This window comes from Neolamprologus brichardi, chromosome 17 (assembly GCF_056152115.1).
Source record: "Neolamprologus brichardi isolate AB-2024 chromosome 17, ASM5615211v1, whole genome shotgun sequence".
Taxonomy (NCBI): domain Eukaryota; kingdom Metazoa; phylum Chordata; class Actinopteri; order Cichliformes; family Cichlidae; genus Neolamprologus; species Neolamprologus brichardi.
Genome location: NC_142120.1, coordinates 36,788,205 through 36,811,773, shown reverse-complemented (window position 1 = coordinate 36,811,773; position 23,569 = coordinate 36,788,205). Strand labels below are relative to the sequence as shown.

At 41.2% G+C, this 23,569-nt stretch overlaps 1 protein-coding gene across 1 annotated transcript; it reads right to left on the bottom strand.

The window, feature by feature from the left end:
- Positions 1-4,856: 4,856 nt before the first annotated feature.
- Positions 4,857-22,159, bottom strand: LOC102795069 (chloride anion exchanger-like). The gene is made up of 20 exons (XM_087830647.1): positions 22,029-22,159; positions 20,331-20,470; positions 19,747-19,857; positions 19,503-19,663; positions 11,908-12,072; positions 11,682-11,834; positions 11,307-11,389; positions 10,033-10,180; positions 9,837-9,950; positions 9,170-9,247; positions 8,997-9,092; positions 8,783-8,889; positions 8,468-8,537; positions 7,692-7,784; positions 7,418-7,513; positions 6,689-6,916; positions 6,564-6,618; positions 6,297-6,442; positions 6,133-6,192; positions 4,857-4,971 (listed from the first exon to the last, which is right to left on the bottom strand). The coding sequence occupies exons 1-20, from the start codon at positions 22,157-22,159 to the stop codon at positions 4,945-4,947; spliced, it is 2,262 nt and encodes a 753-aa protein (XP_087686773.1). The 3' UTR covers positions 4,857-4,944.
- Between the last annotated feature and the right edge of the window lie 1,410 nt (positions 22,160-23,569).

Genomic DNA, 23,569 nt, shown 5'->3' with positions numbered 1-23,569 from the left:
AAAATTTTTATCATTAGAGAAAAAATTACCAATAATCATCCCACAGATGTAATATTATCTACAGCTACTCTTAGTTCCATTGATGTTAAGTTAGACTCTTTTTCTCCAATCGATCTTTCTGAGTTAACTTCAATAATTACTTCCTCCAAACCATCAACGTGTCTTTTAGACCCCATTCCTACAAAACTGCTCAAAGAAGTCCTGCCATTGATTAATTCTTCGATCTTATATATGATCAACCTATCTCTAATAATCGGCTATGTACCACAGGCCTTCAAGGTGGCTGCAGTTAAACCTTTACTCAAAAAGCCATCTCTAGACCCAGCAGTCTTAGCTAATTATAGGCCAATCTCCAACCTTCCTTTCATATCAAAAATCCTTGAAAGAGTAGTTGTCAAACAGCTAACAGATCAATTTGTGCATGTAAATGGAGAGTCCTCTTCACACACTGAGGTTAATTATGGAGTTCCACAGGGTTCAGTGCTAGGACCAATTCTGTTTACATTATACATGCTTCCCTTAGGCAGCATCATTAGAAGACATAGCATACATTTTCACTGCTATGCAGATGACACCCAGCTCTATCTGTCCATGAAGCCAGATAACACACACCAATTAGTTAAACTGCAGGAATGTCTTAAAGACATAAAGACTTGGATGGCCACTAACTTTCTGCTTCTTAATTCAGATCAAACTGAGGTTATTGTACTCGGCCCTGAAAATCTTAGAAATATGGTATCTAACCAGATTCTTACTCTGGATGGTATTACCTTGGCCTCCAGTAACACTGTGAGGAACCTTGGAGTCATTTTTGACCAGGACATGTCCTTCAATGCACATATTAAACAAATATGTAAGACTGCGTTCTTCTATTTGTGCAACATCTCTAAAGTTAGAAATATCCTGTCTCAGAGTGACGCTGAAAAACTAGTTCATGCATTTATTACTTCCAGGCTGGACGACTGCAATTCATTATTATCAGGAAGTCCTAAAAACTCCCTGAAAAGCCTTCAGCTAATCCAAAATGCTGCAGCAAGAGTACTGACAGGGACTAGAAAGAGAGAGCAGATTTCTCCTGTTTTGGCTTCCTGTTAAATCCAGAATTCAAAATCCTGAAGTTTAACTGAAGTTACGTGTTTCCGGTTAGTGTGGAAATCGCAATATGACGCTCCCCAGTGGCTGCAGCCAGGTGCTCTTGAGTCCAGCTATGGTCGTGCCATCAGTTAACCCTTTGCGTGCTACAGACTACAATAATAAAGTGCATCAGCTCCTTGGCTGGCAACTCCTGTTGTACCAGCAGACTAGTGGATCAGAAGGTTAAAAATAGCTAATCGCTCCTGATTTACAGAAGGAACAAAACAAGCAGACACTTTATAAGTCACAGCAATGTTCTCTCATTATCAGAACAGTTTGAAGCTTTGCTATATTTCAGTTAAGGTGTCTTTAAAATCAGAATCACTGACTTGTGTTATTAAATGACCTCTTTGTCTTCTCTCTGCTGCAGCAATTAAAGTTATTAGGCTATTAATGACAAACTACACTGTTGAGGCAGCAGCGCCTCCGTGTGCGCGCACTGTAACATGACATCAACAACACGGCATATACAACCTGTTTTTGTTCTATCCTGTCAATAGAACATTTAGGAAAATATAACATTTAAAGACAATTCCATAAAATAATACTGAAATATGTGATACTTAATACTATTTAAAGTTATTTTTAGGGGTGCTTTGATAAAATTTAGATGTGCTCAAGGGTCTAAACTCAACTATGTAGCATTCCATCTCCCAATACACCTCCTTCCACCTTAAATGGTGCCACCACCTAACGTGAACATACGGACCAACAGAGACAAATTTATTGTTGACTCACACATATTATGGGCGTGTGAAGACAAAGGTTGGTTGAGAGCAGAGAGAGCAGGTGTGATGCAGCGTTGCAGAAAACAGACATTTTATTGGGCATTTGGATTTTTTTACCATGTTTTTTGTATTGTTTGTTTTTGCTGTTTGGTATTTGACGGGTGGCTGTAGCTTAGGAGGTAGAGCAAGGCAAGGTTGGTGGTTTGATAACCCCCCCCCCCCCCCCCCCACTCTATTCCCACTTTTTATACTACCCTTACTTGTAGATAATCTGCTCCTATTGCACTTACTGCTCTTGCACTTCTGATTAGATTCAAACCGTATTTCGTTACCCTGTATTTAGACATGTGTAATGGTAATAAAGTTTAATCCTAATCCTAAACTGCTCTCCGATGCATCCATCACAGAATAAATGTGTGTGAATGGTAGTTAGTAAGGACTCATTGAAGGCAGTGCTTGTGGCATGTTGTATTAAGCGCTTTAGGAGAGTAGAAAAGCTCTATACAAGAATCAGTTCATTTACCATTTGCTATGTCGTGTCTGGGATTACCGTAATGACTGTAATATCACTGAGCACAGAGTTGATGCTTTCAGGAACCTTTGGAATCTTTTTCGATTGCACCAACGGTTCAACAGTTACCGTAATTTGACCTAAAATCAACGGGAGCAGGCATGCTCCCAATGGTTACAGATACGATAAATTCCATGTAAAAACCACCAAAACATCTGTAGCCAAGGAACCAATCATTTACCAAAACTACAAAGTAACTGAGGAGTGACAAATACTCCACCCCAAACAATGGGCCAAACAAGGAGACTGAACCAAAATGCCCTCTCAACAACACACTGACATATTAGGTGTGACAGTCCTCAATTCTCCAATAAGACAAATCATCCAATTAGGTAGCTACTGTCAATCACAAGACCCTGTTCAAACAGTTTCAGCTGAATTGATGAGCTTCACCCAAGTGTGCAGAACATATGGCTGTAGATCTGCAGATCTAGATTACAAAACCAATCACTGACCTGTGACGGAGGGTTTCCTGGTGCCTTATGCACTTATGGACATCCTTATGTTTAAATATTTGTACGCTTTTCTTTTCTTCTTTTTCCCAGAAAACTAGGCATGAGGACCACCTTCTGCTGGCTAAAAAACACCTTTGAACACAGAAAGATGACCATGTTTGCTGCTTAGCAGGAGTTTGTTTGTGAGTACTGGTTGTCTAGCATGATTAAGGATGGTTTTTATGTGGTCTGTACCAAACGGCAAATCATATTATTTCTCACATACTGCTTTCAGTGGCTCCTTTATTTAAAGCTAGCTGCACTAGTTTAATTTATACTGTTTAATTTGGGCTTTTACACCAGATGTCTCTCCTGACAAAACTGCAAATTTGTGTTTCCACCTGGGAGAGGACCAGGGATTTTGCTCTTGTTATGTGTATACACTATACTAGATAATTCAATGAAACACTCCAAAACAAAAACAGAGGTCTAATTCAGTCACTTCAATTAAGGGAGATGAGGCCTCGCAGACAGTGTTGGGAAGGTTACTTTTAAAATGTATTCCACTACAGATACAGAGAACTTAACTACTCACCATTACATCTCTGCACTTTTTTACACTGTGCACTCAAAATGCTGAACTACCTCGTTCACCCGAGCAGCTTCTCCATGTAAGTGCTTTCTAGCTTTGGTGCACAGTCATACTCTGATGGATGCATTGCAGAGCAACTTGGGGTTAGTATCTTTCCCCAGGATATTTGGCATGCAGACTGGAGCGGCCAAGGATCAAGCCTTCCAATTAGCCGATGATTAAATTCTTGGAAATTCTCTAAATTACATGCAAAGAGGCTTTCAAGCAAATTACAAGGATGCCATATAGTTTAAAACATATCTTAACTGGACAAATCCTCAGATAAACCACTTCAAAAAACTGCAGACGTCATTACAAGGGCAACATAACAGAAGACTGGTTAGACGCCTAAACAGCAGGCATATTGCCAGGCTCGTGGATATTGTGACCACGGCTTAGTTAATATTAGCTGCACCGAACAAGCACAACTGTCAAGATAGACAGGATAGAGATAAGACACTGAGTTGGTTTAAGATGCAGTTTATCCACAACATAAATGTCTGCTGTATGAATGGGTGAACGAGGTGTGTTGTATAAAGTGCTTTAATGGCTCAGGTTGAGTAGAAAAGCGCTAAATAATAACAGTCAGCAGTATCTGATTTATTTGATCAACACATCAATGATTCATCAGACACTTTGAGTAAGTAAAGTTGATTTATGAAGTTAAATAAACAGACAACACAAAAGGTTAAATGTAGATAAAAGTTTAACATTAAAACAAAACTCAACAGGAATCTTTAAATATATGCAGTAGTTTCTAAAGTAGTGTTCTTTAAATGTTATATTTATTATTTTTTATTTTATTTTTAAATTTTTTTTTAGCAAGGAAGTGAAAGTGAAATAATGAAGAATTCACATTGATAGGCATCATAGTTTAATATTTTAATGTTATTTTAATGTTGTTGTATGTGTACTGAGTCAAAGTATACCAAATAATCATGGATATGTTCATGTTACTGAAATAATGGTTTTAATGATGTCATTGTAGTCGTGTTAATGTCAATTTCCCAATAGTAGAAGCTGATAGTGACGATGAATCACGTTGCAATAATAACCCAGCTAACAGGGCTGCAACAGCATCCTTTTTAATTCTAATGGGTGCCAGATTAAAAAAGACTCAACTGAATTATTTATTGATAAAAAACATTTATTTCAGCCACTGCTTTTTATCTTCACAGTCGTTTTGTTCTAAAAACAATATTCCTTTGTCAAAAGTTCATTCACTGTCACTGTTAGGAAAATACACATTACAATATATTACACCATGTGTCTCTACAAATCCAATATGTACAGTATAAAAAACAATAGAACGAAACGTCTCATGAATTAAAGTCAAAGCTAAATAAATTAAAGCAGTTCATCATTCTTCACTATGCATGTTGCTATAAGGCATCACTAGTAACATATTCGATGCTTTCTTTGATCTTCTTAATCATCATCTTCTGATTATAACTTCGTTTGTGCTTCTGAAGCCTGTGGGTGAAGAAGGAACTCGTGTTACAGGTTGTTTCAACTTTTTAGCACACTATATTATTAACCCTCTCGAGGCAGACGTTGCCGATTTGCAACAGTTATAAACTAACAACCTGATCACCCCACAAACATATTTTATGAGTCTTTTTTACTCAGAAGGACCACTGCAGGACTTGGTTGTGCATTAGCAACAAAAACTTAATTTGAGCCTGAGAGGGTTAAAAGTGTATTACTTATTTCATTTACAAGAGACTAATATGCCCATAGGAGGAATTCAGGTGAGACAACACTGAGTGACAAAGACACATTGAGGCAGCAGGTTGTGGAGGTTGCATGAGCTGCTTTTACCAAGGAGACTGTGATTCAAGCCTGCAGGATGAGTACATTTAGCCAACAAAGGTGAACGAATGAAACTCAATGAACTGAAGCAACGTTGTAAAGAAGAGCGAGAAAATAATTCCTCCAAAGAAAATAATTTAAATTGTTGCTGTTCGAGGAAGTTCTACCAGACGCTGAATCATCGGGAGTGCTCAGCTTTTCAGAGGACCGCCCACGTCACACGGGACTTGTGACCTGCATGTTGATGTTTGTTGTTGAGTGCAATGTTAAGTTCTTTACATGATTTAATATGAAGGCGATATGAGCAGAGAGTACAGACATGCTGAGGGACTGGCTGTGTTAGTAATGTGCACACTTATGTCTGCACTTTTGTTAAATATGAACTAGTGCTGTCGGCGTTAATCTTGTTAAAATGACGTTAACGCCATACTTGCATTAACACGGCAAAACTCAGTTTATGAGTTACTGTGGATCGCCCCGTGCGTGGGGTTGGACGGCGTCAACGCGTTAGCGTGGTTAGTTTGTTAAGTTTTTAAATGAATATTTGAAAAATAAGGGAAAATGATCCAGATTTAAAATAAAATTCCTCCAACGCTTTAATGAATAAATAAATTCCCCTCTCCACCCTGCAGGCAGTCTATCCTTCTTCCATTCCCCCGACCTTTCATTCTGAGTCCGAGGCATTTGTGTCATATTAGGTATTATACACACACACACACACACACACACACACACACACACGCACGCACGCACGCACACACACACACACACACACGCACTGCATACAAACAGTGAAAAGCACAGTTTGGGGCTGATACCTACATTTCTGTCTCTGCTCCTCAATCTGCCAGCGAGGTGATGAACTGTGACTGATGTTATTATCTGTGCAATAACACACATTTCTTATAAGTTTGATATTCTGTACATATTTCCAACAGTAAGATGTCAAATACTCCCTGAATGTTGTGTTTATTGCTCTTCTTTACCTTCTCATAATCAGACTTTTTTGGAGGAGGCTCCGGATGTTTCTCCAGGATGTGCAGCATGGCGTCATGCAGTGTCAGGTAGAACATTGAAGACTGAACTTCATCATCAAAGAAGCTACAATCATGGAGTTTCTCCAGGATGTAAGCTGCAACAGAAGGTCCAAATATGGTCGACAAACATACAGCTGAGTATGTGACAGGTGTTTAGGTTAGTATGGTAGGCTAACATGATTACTAAACTAATACAGACAATACGTTAGTACTTACGGTCACAGGCCACGATGTAGACCTCAACCTCAACTCGGATCAGCTCTTTCAGCAGCTGCAAAGAGAAATGAATTAAACAGAGCCAGAGTGAAACATCTGCTGCTGCTGCATGAATACAAACGCACTGCTCTGAGTCCCTTCAGTCCAGAGATGTCTAAGAAGGAGACGGTGGCAAAGTCCAGGACCAGGCTGTGAATCTCAACTCTGGGAACCACAATGTTGGCCGGAAGCTCGGCGTTCCAGTCGATCCGGGCAGGAAAGTCTTTGAAGTCAGTTGGTTGGTCCAGCTCTTCCATGTTGCTCTCATACTCTGATTCATTTATGGGTCCACACGAGGTATTCAGGAGGCCGATCTGTAACAGCAAAATGTGTTTTCTATGTCAGAGACTTCACCACACGGGAACACGTTCCAGCAGGAACTGCAGGAATGTGTTTACAATCAAGATATGGCTACTGACAATTTAAATAAATAAATAAATGATAAATGGTAAATATATGATGGTTTTTGTCCATCGAGCATCAAGGTTCATACTGAACGTGTCAGTTATTGTCTAATAAGACTGTCAAAGGTTTTTGTTGTGACTGACTAAATATTTGTAAACCACACACAAAGTCACACATTACAGCCTCACACCACAAGTGAAGCTGGACTCTGCACCATCTGCTGCTTTTCTCACTTCACTGTTTGGGTTTTTGAGTTTTCTGAAAATGTAAATCTGCCATGATGACCAAATGACCAAAATAACTTCTTACTCTGGTCAATTTACTCACTGTGTAAAAATGAAACGTCTTGTTAATGTGTCGATACAGGCAACATTTGTGCCGTTACTATCAAACCAAGCTCAGATACTCACAGATGTCCACTGCAACTTGCCCTTCTTCAGAAGTTTCCGTATCATCCTCACTGCTTTATTTCTCTTTCTCAACACCCGTAATGGGTTAAACCCGACCTGGGAAGAAATACAGTAAGTGTGTCATTTATCGTATCTGCTGATCAGGTCAGAGATAAGTTTATCTGATGTGTTTTATTGTGTTGGAAAGAAAAAGAGGCTTTGTTGAAAACGACATCAGCCACATTGTACATTAACCTTTTTATTCTTTTACACTCTAAAGCCAGATGTGACTTACAGCTTCCACCAGCTTGTTCCTGAAGAACTCAATGTTAGCAAAGAAGATTGGAGATGGCATCCTGAAGATCTTCACTCCTTCTGGCTCGTATATCTGCAAAGAGTTTAAAAAATCATCCTGCATCTCTTTCTGTCTAGTTGAGTCGGACTGTTGGCGTGGATGTGAAGAAGAAACCAGTCAGTAAACGACTTTTACTGACAGTGAGTCCTGCTATTCTTTAGTATCATCCCAACCCAAACACCAAGAAGCAAGTAGAGTGGCAATCATTCCTAGTAATGCAGTAATCTTTTGTCTAATTATGATGAATTAGCACAAAATATCTGCGATCTTTAAAAATTAACTGGTGGCTCAAGTTGGCAGGTACATTTAGCTGATCGTTAAAGGATTTCACCTCAGGATCTAAAGTAAAAGTAAAACAAAGTGTGATTGTCTGTCTGTGGGCTGCCTGCCAGTGATAAACCACACTCACACTTCCTGTTGACATTTCGTAGGTTTTCAGTTGTAATTAGTACCATCGTAACAAGTCCTTTATGTTATTATCAAACTGCAACACTTATTTCCACATGCAGTGCACATAAGGTAAAGTACATCTCTTTCAGTTCAGTTGAAACTATCTTTCCATCCTAGGTTTTCATAAAAAGTTTTGCAATGTAAATAATGATAATAACAATAATGACCTCACACTCTAATCCAAATGCCTAAGCTAATATCCCGACAGCTGTGTAAATATTTGAAAGGTAAACTGAAGCCACCTGAGGGGCCACACGCTAACTTACGCTGATGTAGTCCTTTCGGTCTTTGTAGATATCGGTGCCCCTGATGTTGGCCAGCAGACTGCAGCGAGGACTGAAGCAAACAAGCAAACATGACATGCTAACATGCTCACGATGATGATGAAACAACGATGAAAGGTTTAATGTAAACTACTGTATCATTTACAAGAATCAGCGTCACGTGTTTGTACTCACTGTCGTGGTCATTTATCTAACAGCTAACAGAATAAAAGCCATCGTTTTGAACCTCGTGACAATAGCGTGATGAAATAACAACAGTAATCAGTTACATGATCACATTGTGCACCAAATACTCACAACTGAGTCCTGAGGATGACACTGATCAGCTCCACACCGAGGCCGGCAGCCAGTCCCAGATCCAGCCCCAGCAAGAGGGCACCGATGCAGCTAGCCAGCCACACCACCTTGTTGTGGTAAGAAACATGTTGTTTACTAACAAGGAGGCCATGTGTCCTTTCTTACAAAATATAAACATGGTCTTTAAGAGTACTGAAAGTTTGTGAGGTCTTACACAGTCGGCTTTGTCCCTCCTCCACAGATATGGGATCTCTCTGAACTGCATCAGACTGCCCTTCAGGTTGACGATGATCACGGCGCCCAGCACGGACTGTTAAAGCAGAGGGCCAGAGATCAGCTTTCCCAGAGTATACACAGCATGTCAGAGGCACAGGGAGGTGTACGTACCTTTGGTAGGAGCTCCAGTAGGAATCCAATAGCCAATGTGACGATCATCACTATGACAGCTGACAGTAAACCAGCTACCTGAAAACGACAGAAGAGGATTGAAGAACAAACGTGATGGAAATCAGATTCTGTGAGTTTGTACTGATTTAAAAAGGACTTTATCAGATTAGTTGATTGATACTTGATTTTCTCCTCTAAACACTCGAGGTCACTGTTGGCTGGCCTTTCTATTGGTCACTCACTGAATTTAATGCATTTGTGTGACTGTATGTCAGAGCGACGAGCTGAAACTAGGAGTGTCACAGGAACTGCTGTCCATTCATTTGCAGTTAATCACAGAGTCTCTATGAACGTGTATAAACAGAAGAGAATGGACAGATTCTGTAAACTGATATCATGCAGTCATATTTAAATGTTTTCCAGGGATTCAACAAATGAATTGTAGTGAAAAAGCAAAGATTTCATTATAAAGATTTTCATTGTAAAGATACTTCAAACGTTTGTGTTACGAAATCCGACTTCAGTTTCAATATTATTCAATACAGCTTTATTTATACAGATCACAACAACAAACCTCAGGGTGCTTTATACTGTAAGGTAGACCCTACAGTAATACAGAAAACCCTGCCTGACATGGACAGATCCGGGATCAGCTACGTTAGTTTACCTGAGTTTTCCCTCCTGTGCTCTCCTGAACTGCACTCCTAGAAAGAGCTGTACTCGCTGCAAAAGACCTGAAGGAAGCTCCAAAGATGTTGCTGACTCCAAAGGCTATCAGCTCCTGTAGCCGGGTCACAGAGATAAAAAGTCACACTGACGTCCTGACACAACTTTAACCTCCATGTGGCTGAGTTGTTACCCACCTGGTTTCCATCTATGGTGTAATCATGTTTTATAGAGTAAACTTTGGCCACAGAGAAGGCCACAGCAAAACCCACGATGGCTATAGGAAACGCTTCCACTGCTGTTTCTTGGAAGATCTGCGGGTTTGGGGCGACTGGCGCCTCGTACCTGAAACGGTACAAGTCTGTCAGATTATTGTGTCTCTAAACATGGACACGGTCAGGTGGATCAGCCACAAGTGATAAGAGAAACAATTCAGAGCCAGAACTCAGACCGTTACCTTAACATGTTGGACCCTTAGCTAAAGCGTAATATTATGTTACTGTTTCAAAATACAGGTTCATGGTTCTGGGTCACTCTGACCCAGCATTTTGACCTTCTTGTATTCTAGTAATATTTTGTATTATGTTCATACCGTGTACATTATAACATACCATAATAGACCCATTTCTGTAACATACTTACATATCTATATTATTGCTAATATATATTGTAATATATCTGTATCACTAAAGCACTTCTGGATGGATGCAAACTGCATTTCGTTGCCCTGTACCTGTGCATGTGCAATGACAATAAAGTTGAATTCTATTCTATTCTATTCTATTCTATGTTCAGGTTCATTCATGGTCGTAGTTATTCTGAGTGTTCTTGTTTAGTTCTTGGACTGTTCGGTTCCCTTGTGTCTTTGTCCTCTTTCTCTCTCTCTTGTTCATGTCTGATTTGTCTCGGCTGTGTTCACTGTGTGTTTTCTGTTCTCTGGACATTGTGCTGTGTATTTAAGCCTCCGTCTCCCTCTTTCCCCGCCATGTGTTCTGCCTACCAGCTTGTTTAGTTTCATTACAAGTTTAGTTATTTTTGTATTTTCTGATGTTCAGCAATAAAGCTGCCTGTTGAGTTTCTGTCTCGCCTCCATGAGTCTGCGTTTGGGTCCTCAAATCAAAAACATATTTAATTTTGGCCAAAGCAGAAAGAGACATAACATGTGTAAAGTTTGCATGTTGCATTTTAGAACTATAATGTTGTGGAAGTGCTTTGACCTCTCTTTGACTGCCTTTCTGATTTCACACTTTTACAGGCTCCAAATCAAAATGTTAGCTTTTAGCTATTATCACCTTATAAACTTCTTATGTACTTGTGAGTTATGCACAGTCTCAGGATATTAAAACAACAGTATAATATTACAGGGGAAGTACAGTTTGTCATTGATAACTCCTCCTGCTGATGTTCTGACTCTTCTACAGCAAAGATAAAACAATCGACAGGTTTTACTGTAAGCTTGATGTATTCTTACCCTTTTGGTATATAACCAACAACATCAATGCCATATGTTGTCTTAAAGTCGAATGCATATGAAACTCCACATGCAATAACAGTCTGTGAAAGAAATGACAAATGATTATTTACAGCTATTTACTCTTTTAAATACAAAACTCAGAGAGCATTTATTAACTGGAGGTGTGAACCTGTGACCGGTATCTCTCGGTGAAATCTTTTTCTGGCCCATAAATGAACATTAATCACTTTAATGAGTGTTATTCACCTGCTGAGTACAGTCGTTAAAGTGAAGAGCCAAAACCAGTGTAATAAATAACAGTGTTGTTGTTTATGGAGCCAACAAGCCTTCAAAGAGATGCAAAAATGTCAGGAGTCGTGCAGCGTTGCTCACCATGACGACCTCTATGGGGATCGGCACAGGCAGCTTGGATTTAAATCGCTCATTTATCTCCTTTACGATGAACACCACCACCATGATCACGATGGAGATCACCACATCACAGACATTGGTGGAGGTGATCTTGTTAAAGATGATCTCCAAAGTCTGAAGAATGAAACCAGCAGATAAACAACCTGTTGTGATGAACAGAGCAAGCTTCAAGCTGGCCTGTACTTACATATATGAGTGACAGCGGCCCGCTGATCCCTGGAACTTCCAGCCCCAACACAAACTTGAGCTGCGACACCAGAATGTGAATCGCAGCAGCTGTGGTGAAACCTGACACAAGTGTGTCGGAAAGGTACATGACAACGAAGCCCACCTGCAGAATGCCCATCGCAAGCTGCCAGAGACAGGAGTCACAAACAGATTCAGTCATTTAGGTAAACTTTGACACAATCCCAGCTGGGCAAGCTGACCTTGGTATGGTCTTCACAGATCAGGAATTCAATTCAATTCAATTCAATTTTATTTATATAGCGCCAAATCACAACAAAAGTCGCCTCAAGGCGCTTCATAGATACAGAGAAAAACCCAACAATCATATGACCCCCTATGAGCAAGCACTTTGGCGACAGTGGGAAGGAAAAACTCCCTTTTAACAGGAAGAAACCTCCGGCAGAACCGGGCTCAGGGAGGGGCGGCCATCTGCTGCGACCGGTTGGGGTGAGAGAAGGAAGACAGGATAAAAGACATGCTGTGGAAGAGAGACAGAGGTTAATAACAGATATGATTCAACACCAGTGTTGGTCAAGTTACTTGAAAAAAGTAATCAGTAATTAATTACTGATTACTTCCCCAAAAAAGTAATCCCGTTACTTTACTGATTACTTATTTTCAAAAGTAATTAATTACTTAGTTACTTAGTTACTTAGTTACTTTTTAAAAACATGATTTACAACCTGAATAGGTGATAAAGCGATAGATCTTTCAGCCCAATTCTACTTTTTCTACATAATCCATCATACAAAATGTAATCAAATGGAAAAGTCTCTTTTTAAAACTTGTTTTGTTAGTTTTAATCTTTTAACTTTATGCATGAAGCAAAATTTTAATTATATGCACCATTATCTGACTGGAAGAAATTAGTTTAACATTTAAACCTATTTTCTGCACATTCCAGCACATAATAAATATATATATATATATATATATATATATACAGTGGGGCAAAAAAGTATTTAGTCAGCCACCGATTGTGCAAGTTCCCCCACTTAAAATGATGACAGAGGTCAGTAATTTGCACCAGAGGTACACTTCAACTGTGAGAGACAGAATGTGAAAAAAAAATCCATGAATTCACATGGTAGGATTTGTAAAGAATTTATTCGTAAATCAGGGTGGAAAATAAGTATTTGGTCAATAACAAAAATACAACTCAATACTTTGTAACATAACCTTTGTTGGCAATAACAGAGGTCAAACGTTTACTATAGGTCTTTACCAGGTTTGCACACACAGTAGCTGGTATTTTGGCCCATTCCTCCATGCAGATCTTCTCAAGAGCAGTGATGTTTTGGGGCTGTCGCCGAGCAACACGGACTTTCAACTCCCGCCACAGATTTTCTATGGGGTTGAGGTCTGGAGACTGGCTAGGCCACTCCAGGACTTTCAAATGCTTCTTACGGAGCCACTCCTTTGTTGCCCGGGCGGTGTGTTTTGGATCATTGTCATGTTGGAAGACCCAGCCTCGTTTCATCTTCAAAGTTCTCACTGATGGAAGGAGGTTTTGGCTCAAAATCTCACGATACTTGGCCCCATTCATTCTGTCCTTAACACGGATCAGTCGTCCTGTCCCCTTGGCAGAAAAACAGCCCCATAGCATGATGTTTCCACCCCCATGCTTCACAGTAGGTATGGTGTTCTTGGGATGCAACTCAGTATTCTTCTTCCTCCAAACACGACGAGTTGAGTTTATACCAAAAAGTTCTACTTTGGTTTCATCTGACCACATGACATTCTCCCAATCCTCTGCTGTATCATCCATGTGCTCTCTGGCAAACTTCAGACGGGCCTGGACATGCACTGGCTTCAGCAGCGGAACACGTCTGGCACTGCGGGATTTGATTCCCTGCCGTTGTAGTGTGTTACTGATGGTGACCTTTGTTACTTTGGTCCCAGCTCTCTGCAGGTCATTCACCAGGTCCCCCCGTGTGGTTCTGGGATCTTTGCTCACCGTTCTCATGATCATTTTGACCCCACGGGATGAGATCTTGCGTGGAGCCCCAGATCGAGGGAGATTATCAGTGGTCTTGTATGTCTTCCATTTTCTGATGATTGCTCCCACAGTTGATTTTTTCACACCAAGCTGCTTGCCTATTGTAGATTCACTCTTCCCAGTCTGGTGCAGGTCTACAATTCTTTTCCTGGTGTCCTTCGAAAGCTCTTTGGTCTTGGCCATGGCGGAGTTTGGAGTCTGACTGGTTGAGGCTGTGGACAGGTGTCTTTTATACAGATGATGAGGTCAAACAGGTGCCATTCATACAGGTAACGAGTGGGGGACAGAAGAGCTTCTTACAGAAGACGTTACAGGTCTGTGAGAGCCAGGGATTTTCCTTGTTTGAGGTGACCAAATACTTATTTTCCACCCTGATTTACGAATAAATTCTTTATAAATCCTACCATGTGAATTCATGGATTTTTTTTTCACATTCTGTCTCTCACAGTTGAAGTGTACCTCTGGTGCAAATTACTGACCTCTGTCATCATTTTAAGTGGGGGAACTTGCACAATCGGTGGCTGACTAAATACTTTTTTGCCCCACTGTATATATATAATTTTTTTTATTTTTTTTTATTTTTTTGTGTTTACACTCACTCTTTCAGATGCAAGTAAAACACAGCAGAAAATAAATAAAGTCAAAGACTAGCGGTCCTTTTGCTCTATTTTCACCTGTAAAGCAGGAGTAGAGTAGGCGGAGGTTTATCCTGGTGCAGGTGTGCTGCAGCAGTCAGTGGAAGGATACCGCAGTTTCTCTGTGAGTTTCCCATTACGTCGTAGCTACTCGGTGCTTGCTTGGAAGTTTAGGGTTTTTTTTCGCTGTAAAAAGAAGTTTTCTTCCCACGCACAGCGGACACTAATGTTTTTGTCACTTTTTACGGAATCAAACTCAAAGTAAGGTCAGTACTTCCACGCTTTAAACGCTGCACGCTCATACTCTCTCCGCACTCGATATATGATCCATTGTTGATCTGCACACAGCTGTTGTCACCAACATCACACTCGCTTACGTCACTGTCATGAGACATTCTCGCAAGAAAATCACGGTTTTAGTAACGCAGTAACGCAGCGTTCCTACGGGAAAGTAACGGTAATCGAATTACCGTTTTTGCAATAGTAATCCCTTACTTTACTCGTTACTTGAAAAAAGTAATCGGATTACAGTAACGCGTTACAAGTAACGCGTTACTGCCCATCTCTGTTCAACACAGAGAGGTCTGTTAACACATAGAGAGCGAGAAAGGTGACTGGAAAGGAAAAACTCAATGCATCATGGGAATCCCCCGGCAGCCTACATCTATTGCAGCATAACTAAGGGAGGATTCAGGGTCACCTGGTCCAGCCCTAACTATATGCTTTAGCAAAAAGGAAAGTTTGAAGCCTAATCTTGAAAGTAGAGATAGTGTCTGTCTCCTGAATCCAAACTGGAAGCTGGTTCCACAGAAGAGGGGCCTGAAAACTGAAGGCTCTGCCTCCCATTCTACTTTTAAATACTCTAGGAACAACAAGTAGGCCTGCAGAGTGGGAGCGAAGTGCTCTAATAGGGTGATATGGTACTACAAGGTCATTAAGATAAGATGGGGCCTGATTATTTACGACCTTGTATGTGAGGAGCAGGATTTTGAATTCAATTCTGGATTTAACAGGAAGCCAATGAAGGGAAGCCAAAACAGGAGAAATATGCTCTCTCTTTCTAGTCCCTGTCAGTACTCTTGCTGCAGCATTTTGGATTAACTGAAGGCTTTTCAGTGAGTTTTTTGGCCTGGAGGAACCATGCACTGCAAAAATCTTACCAAGTATATTCATCTGATTTCTACTTAAAATATCTCATTGCAATAAGACACAGTCAGCTAAAGAGTAACATTTCAGTGAGATATAAGCAGCGTTGGGACTAACGCGTTATTAAGTAATGCGTTACAGTAACTACGTAATTATTGTGGTAACGAGCACGGTAACTAGTTATTATGCCAAAACCAGGAACGCGTTACTCGTTACTCGTTACTGGGATTTAGATAGGCTCGTTACTCGTTACTTCGTGTGGTGGGATCGCGGAGCTTCCACAGATTCAGTAACATTAGCAAGTGGTGGAGGCAGCAGGTGGATGAGGGAAAGGGGAGGCAAGAGGAGAGACCCGAGGCGGCCGCCGGTCCGAGTGTGAACTAAACTTCAGGTAAGAAGTTATGACCTGCAGTCTATCTGGGTCAGATATAAACCAAGTTTAGGTGGAGTTTATTTTCGTTGTGCTGACTTTTTCGTACTGTGTGCTAGCTAGCATGACGGAGTTTCTATACAGCTGGATGGTGCTATGATGTTACTGATGTTGAACTTTAGTTTGTTCATAAGGTTAGTTAGTAGAGTTTCCAACCGTCCCCTAAAAAACGGAATCGTCTCGTATTCAGAGAAAATATTACGCGTTTCGTGTTGAGGTGAAAAGGAACAGTTTGTCCCGGACTTCAGCTACAATGAAAAAGACACAAAGCTGGATTTATTCTGTGTCTTTGCTGCACAGCTGCCTCTTCTCCTCTCATTCTCTCCCTCTCTCGCCTGTTTCTACTTCAATCATGAAACTGATCAATGATCAGCTGATCGTCTCTCTTGTTTGTTTATCGCCCACTTTGCACCAGAAACAGGAAACCAGCGGATGTTGCACTAAACAGCAGCACGTTTGATCAGCTGTTGTTAGAATTTATTTGATATTAATTTCTAGTATCAGCTGGTGTTTGCTGGAGCCACAGCTGTAAAGCTGCTGGTCATGATTTGGGTTTGGATATGTGGTGAGAGGGAAACATGAAGATGAAACCAGGAGATGTCCTTACTGAATCATCAGAGCTGAACAGGTGATGGAGAAACAGGTTTACCTTTTAGGTGACATGAATGAGTTGAAGTTATGAACTCTTTCTGAGAGACAAATAACACCAGGATCCTTTTCTAAGTAGCTGACAGCTGGTAACTGTGCAGGGGCGGGTCTAGCAAAGTTTTGCCAGGGGGGCAGGTAGGGCATTAACAGGGAGAGGGGGGCACAAAGAAATACTTTCTTATTCTCATTTAAAATGTCTCGCTTTTAAAAAATAATTATCTGAATCTTACAACAAACGATTGATAGACTGATGCATACCGTATTTTCACGACTATAAGGCGCACATAAAAGTCTTAGACTTTTTTCTTCAAAGTGTGCGGTGCGCCCTATAGTGCAGTACGCCTGTGTGTGTTGTTGTTGTAAGGAGGACGTAGTAGAGAACACCATGAGAACGCTAAAGGGGGAAGTGTGGGCATTGATTGTATATAAAAGAACAGGTATGTGCGTTATGCAGAACATCGTTGTTTTAACAACCCTGAAAATGGAAAAGAGACACGCTTATGAAGCACAGTTTAAACTGAAGGCCATCAGCTACGCGGAGGAACATGGAAATCGAGCAGCCGCGAGAGAATTTAAGATTAATGAATTGATGGTTCGCAAGTGGCGGAAGCTGGAAAACGAGCTCCGACAGGTCAAGAAGTCGCAGCTGAGTTTCCGCGGACATAAGTCGATATGGCCCGAGTTGGAGGAAAGACTCGAGCAGTGGATCATCGAGCAAAGAACGAGTGGGAGAAGCGTTTCGACTTTACCATTCGACTAAAAGCAGTTTCGCTAGCAGAAGAAATGAAAACTGAACATTTCCAAGGAGGTCCGTCTTGGTGCTTTCGTTTCATGAAACGGTGCCATTTTTCCATCCAGACCAGGACTACGGTAGCGCAGCAACTTCCAGCGGATTATAATGAAAAGCTGGCCATCCTCCGCTCCTACTGCAGCAAACACATCGCCGACAAACACATCCAGTCCAGCCACATCACTGACATGGACGAGATGCCGCTCACTTTCGACATCCCGGTGAGTCACACTGTGAAGGGGACCAGCACGGTAGCAATCTGTACAACGGGGCACGAAAAGCCTTCTTTTACTGTTGTGCTTGGCTGCCATGCTAATGGACAGAAACTGCCGCCTATGGTGATTTTTAAGAGAAAGACTTTGCCTAAAGAGAAGTTTCCAGCAGGAATCATCATTAAGGCAAATGAAAAGGGCTGGATGGATGAGGAAATGATGAAAGAGTGGCTGAGGCAGGTGTATGTAAGGAGACCAGGTGGTTTTTTCCACGCATCACCATCGCTGTTGATCTGTGACTCTATGCATCTCACAGCCGATGTGAAAAAACAAGTGAAGCAAATGAACTGTGAGCTTGCTGTCATTCAGGAGGCCTGACAAAGGAACTCCAACCGCTGGACATCGGTGTGAACCGGCCGTTCAAAGTAAGGCTGCGAGCGGCGTGGGAGCGATGGATGACCGATGGAGACCACAGTTTCACTAAGAGTGGAAGGCAGCACCGGGCGAGTTACGCCACAGTTTGCGAATGGATTGTAGATGCTTGGGCTAACATGTCTGCTGGCACTGTTGTTCGAGCTTTCGCAAAAGCCGGCATCATTTCCGAGGAGCCGCACGGCACAGAAAGTGACTCTGACGGTGAAGAAAGTGAACCTGGCATGTTCGATGGAGATTTAGCGCAGCTGTTCAATTCAGACACAGAGGATGAGGACTTCGATGGGTTTGATTGATGACGATTACCGGTAATAAAAATGTCAGTACCAAACTCAGTTTTGCTCCCGCTCTTTTTTTAAATACGCATACTTGTATGCTTGTGTGTGATGTTGTTGTAAGGCGGACATAGTAGAGGACACAATGAGAACGTTAAAGGAGGAAGTGTGGGCGTAGACTGTATATAAAACCTGTAATCAGGTGCGCCTTATGTGTGTGTTAAATACAGTAATGGCACACATAACTGAGACTACGCCTTTTAGTACGGTGCATCTTATGGTCATGAAAATACGGTATATATCATCAAGACATCACTGTCACAACAGTGTTTGTTTGGCTTTATGGTTTTTCCTACGATGGCGGCCGGTCTCTAGTCAAAATGCCCGGGACGATTTTTTGTCCCCGTCCAGCCCTGTATGCAGCTCATCTGCAGTCTGGTGTTACCTACATCTTCCTATTCAGAAGGCAGAATTTCCGAGTTCTGAGTACAATCAAAGCACCACGACTGCAGTTTTCCTGTTGGATGTAAAAAGCGCACATGACGCTGTGACGTAGGCTAGAATCATGGCGGCGGTCGACGACGGTCCAGGCGTGGGATTTCTCTCATGGAAATATGCACATTATCTTTTCCTTTCTGTTGGTAGGTGGCACAGTGCACTGTGGCAAGTAAGCAAGCTAGAAGACTGGCTCCCTAACTGGATACTTGCTGGGTATCCAGTTACGAAAGCAACACATTAACAAGAGAAGTCTGAGTAAAACCAAAGTTACTTTCCCTAGTAACTAGTTACTTTGAAAGTAACGAGTAACTTGAAGTAACTGAGTTACTTTTGATAGAAGTAACTAGTAATGTAACTAAGTTACTGATTTAAAGTAACTTACCAGTGGATATAAGAACTTGTTTTTAGACAGTGTATCTTGAATCTGTAGATTTTTCAGTTCTTTCATCAAAAATATCTTGTACTAAGTGCTGTGGCGAGCCGATTCACCTGCATGATACCGGCAAGGAAGGTGACAGAAGAGGCCACCAGCACTCTCTGCTCGTCTCTGGTCAGGCCTTCAAACCCCGTGATGTTGAACGCCGGCCCCTCGTCTGGGACCAGCCTGGTGACCGCCGAGCCAATCATCAGACAGAGCACTGGAAACGGACCTTCAGGGAGACAGGAGGATGGCAGATATACTTACACTCTAACATTTAGAGAGCAGCTATATAGAAATGGACGATGGCCTTACCCACTGAGATGTGTCTGGAGGTGCCGAGGAAAAAGTAGATGATAACAGGGAAGAAGGCGGAGAAGAGCCCATACCAGGGTGGCAGAGAGGCCAACAAACAGTAGGCCAGCCCTGCAAGACAGAAACACTCAAAGTATTATTCACATTTATATCTGTTCATTTCACTTTACAGTGTTGTGTCTTCTAAAGCAACGTGTGCCAGTAAAACCAGCAAGAATCACTTTTATTCTCTTTTACTTTTTAAAAATTAATTAGGTATATAATGCTTAAAGGACCCTTTAATGTGCTTTTACATATTTTCTTTCTTATACTGTTACAATGTTACAATGTTACCATGCTCATATTAAACATGGCCAAAGTTTCAAAACACGAGGCTGGTAATACCGGAGCTCCTTATCAATGCTCGGGCAATCATTCTCACATCATTTTGCATGATGTGAGAGTAGATCTCGCTAACATACTCATCTCACACCTACAGCTCTGACCGTGAGCACGAAACCCCCAAATCTGCCAATGAAGAGCAGCCAATTCCAAGAAAGTTGGTCCTGGAAGAAGAACAGAAGAGCTGCCTTAGTACGACTCACCTTGCAGGACAGCCACCAGTCCAGTGCTGACACCAGACACAATGTCACCCAGCAGCCATTCTTTGAATCGGTACGCTTTCATCCAGCCGATGACTGGGAGAAGAGACAGAGCTGTGCTCTCGGCTCGTTTAGCGTCACATCTGAAACGATAATGAACCAAAACATATGGTGTTAAAGAGAAACACTAGAGTAACGACTTTTTGCATTTTATGCTTCACAAAATAGTTTGAACTGGTTACAAAGTACAAATATCGAGCAGTCTTGTATCCTTTTGTTGTTGTTTTCGGTAATCTTATTTACTCTGTGTATTTAAACACCTTCTACCAACCTAGGATTTTACAATCAAAATATATAAAAAGATTATGAAGAAATATTCAGCTATTATATTATATTATATTATATTAAGCTACTATTATATTCATTATACATTAATTAATATTACATAAACACTGGCCACTGACCACGTCAATATCAGTTGCTCTGCAGTGTTTTAAGTCATCCAGGATTTAGTCTTGTAATTTATTTTCTCTGTTTTTTAAATAAACACACTCATCCTGTCATTTTTCTCTTACAACATAACAGAAACTCTTTCAGGGAAAGAAAAAGAGTAAATAGGCTGTGGCCATAACTGGAAATGGGTGAATGGTGAATCATCAAGACCAGCATGTATAGATGAACCAATACCAAGTCTGAAAAGTTTAACTTATGAACTTAATAACTGTCTGTTAATAAGATGCATCAGTGCTATAGCTGTTCTGCTTACTGCGCCTGGCACACTGACAAACAGAAGTCCAGGCAAATTTATTTATAGAGCACATTTAAAACAACAACAAGGTGCTTTGCATTTAAAGTAATGAGAAGTTAAGAAAAAGAATCATAAAATGATTTGAGTAAGAAATAAGATAAATAAAGTACAAACTCATTCAGATTTTAAAGCTAAGGAATAAAAGTTTTCCGCTTCCGGTTTTGAAAATGTCCACAGAGACGGCCATATGTGACATTAAAATAGATAAAGCATCACCTTTGATAGAATTGCAGCTGAAAGCAAAGCATCTAAATACTTTTATCTCTCGTTCTTGTAAACATACCATTGATAACTGTTAAAAAGGCAAAAAACACAAAGCACCAAGTGGATAAATAGCCAACAGCTGTTAATGCCTATAATCATAGTTACAGTGTAGAAGCACAGGCCTGCCAGTGTGTCACCATTTTAAACACTCAGTAAATATCATTTTTCAAACGTCTGGACATCAGTGACAGTCTTCATGTCACAGATCAGTTACCTCGGCCAATAGCTGCCCTAACCCTGTTTGCATGCTGCACAGATGCTGCAGGTTAACAAATAATCTTGATTGCTTATTTCATTTTCAAAAGTTTCAGACTTGAAGCTAATGTAAAATGTATATTTTGTACATATGGACTGAGCACCAAAGCTAATCTAAGGATACACAGATCTTTTACATATAAACACATAATGTTTTTCTATCAGGTAAAGTGTCTCGTCAGACCTTAATCACTATAAACGTAACCTGTGTAAACTGAGCCAAACAAGCTTTAAGTGTTGATGGAAATAAGAGCAGCTGCTGCTGAAATCTCCACAGTTCATCAAACCTTTGCGTCGTCTGGATCGTAGGTTTGTATTCAGTGATCACAGGAACCAAACAGGAAACACAGCAAACAGTCTGACATGTTGCTTACGTGAAATATTGTTTGATGTGGTCCAGCATAGTTTTGCGGTGCCTGTAGATCTTTTCATGGTCCTGAGCGAAGGACTCCTCCGAGTACAGCGGCCTGGTCACCACGTACTGCTGAGCTGCCGGGCGCATCATCTCGCCTGCTTCCTCTCTGTGTGGCTCTGAGGTCCATTAATCACATCAGGTTAGCAAAAGGATCCCGTCCTTCCTTTGAACATCACTTATCAAAGCACATTAACAGAAAGCAGCAAAGGTCCAGACCCCCAAACACAAGACAGAGCACATAAGGCCGGTCAGAGCGTGCGTCGTCCCAGAGGGTGAGATTGTCAGGTTGAAGAAAGACCAGAGAGTTTGGTTTGAGTTTTAGCAGTCCTCACTTCCCCACAGTTCCCTCTTTACTTTCCAACACGTACGTATATGCAGAGCAGCTCGTCCTACATACCTGAGAGCGTCCCGGTCTGTGTCGAAGCTTCCACCGTCTCTTCCTCCTGCTCCAGATCCTGCAAATCAACTGGGGTCTCAGACGGTCGTGCCACCAATAAATACCATGTCTGCCACTTATCACAGCTGTAATTATTAACAGCAATGACGATGATGTCATTCTTTCAAGTAGGATTACAAATGCTGGATGTCTGCCTTGACCTTTGTTCTCACTGATAACCTGCAACTTTTAGTAGACGGAGGATGTGGACAGCACAAACAGGATCGGATAAACTCAAGTAGCATGTTAGGAGGGGACACGGCTTTAAAGGCCTTTGTGCGCCTGGTGTGTGTGCTGCAGGAAGCAGGTTTGTCAGTATCTAAAAAGTTAAACCACGCTCACACTGTGGCATTAAACATATTACATGTTCACATGTGTGCAGCTTTAAATCAGCAGCTTCTTAGTCAGCAGGGATGGAGAGTCACTATAAAATTAGAGGTTAGAAATTAAATTTTCTTCATGAATGTGTTATCTGTGTGCATGACCAGAACAACATGGCTCAGTCCAGTCTTTGTTATGCCACATCATGCTGAATGATAAGCCACAGTGCAGCGGTCAAAACCCCCTGAATTACAATCACTTTCCACTCATTGGGCCTCATTTCTATCAGTAGACCAAACTGAAGAGCCATCATTGGTTGTTTAAGTTCACAATCATTGACCACATCGGTTGTGAACATTATAAATTCACATAACGGGTGCAAAGAGTTTTAAGGTGATATTTTAGAAAGTACGACACAGCTGATGTACATGGGTAAAAACACAACAAAACCTTTCTGCACCTGTTTCTTGTTTTTCAGTCATTAAAGAGGCTCGCTGAATATTCGTCCCACCATGTAGAAAGAAATCATCACACTTCATGCTCCTGATTGGTGCATTTCAGCAGGACAATGTGAACTGGGCCTCAGAAGGGCCTGTGTGCTGATCGGACCCATCTGCAGTCAAGACCGACTAAAAACATTTTATTCATCACATCTGTTCACAGATGTTTACTGACTGCTGTTAAAAGGATGCTACGCACTGGTGAACGTGGCCTTGTAACAACTTTTAAAGATGTTTTCCTTC

Excerpts from the sequence above, each read along its gene's own strand:
- LOC102795069 (XM_087830647.1), bottom strand. The coding sequence starts at position 22,159 with ATGATGCGCCCGGCAGCTCAGCAGTACGTGGTGACCAGGCCGCTGTAC. Across the intron at positions 11,390-11,681 it reads TCCCCATAGAGGTCGTCATG|ACTGTTATTGCATGTGGAGT; the intron begins GTGAGCAACGCT and ends TTTCTTTCACAG. Across the intron at positions 9,248-9,836 it reads GCACAGGAGGGAAAACTCAG|GTAGCTGGTTTACTGTCAGC; the intron begins GTAAACTAACGT and ends TGTCGTTTTCAG.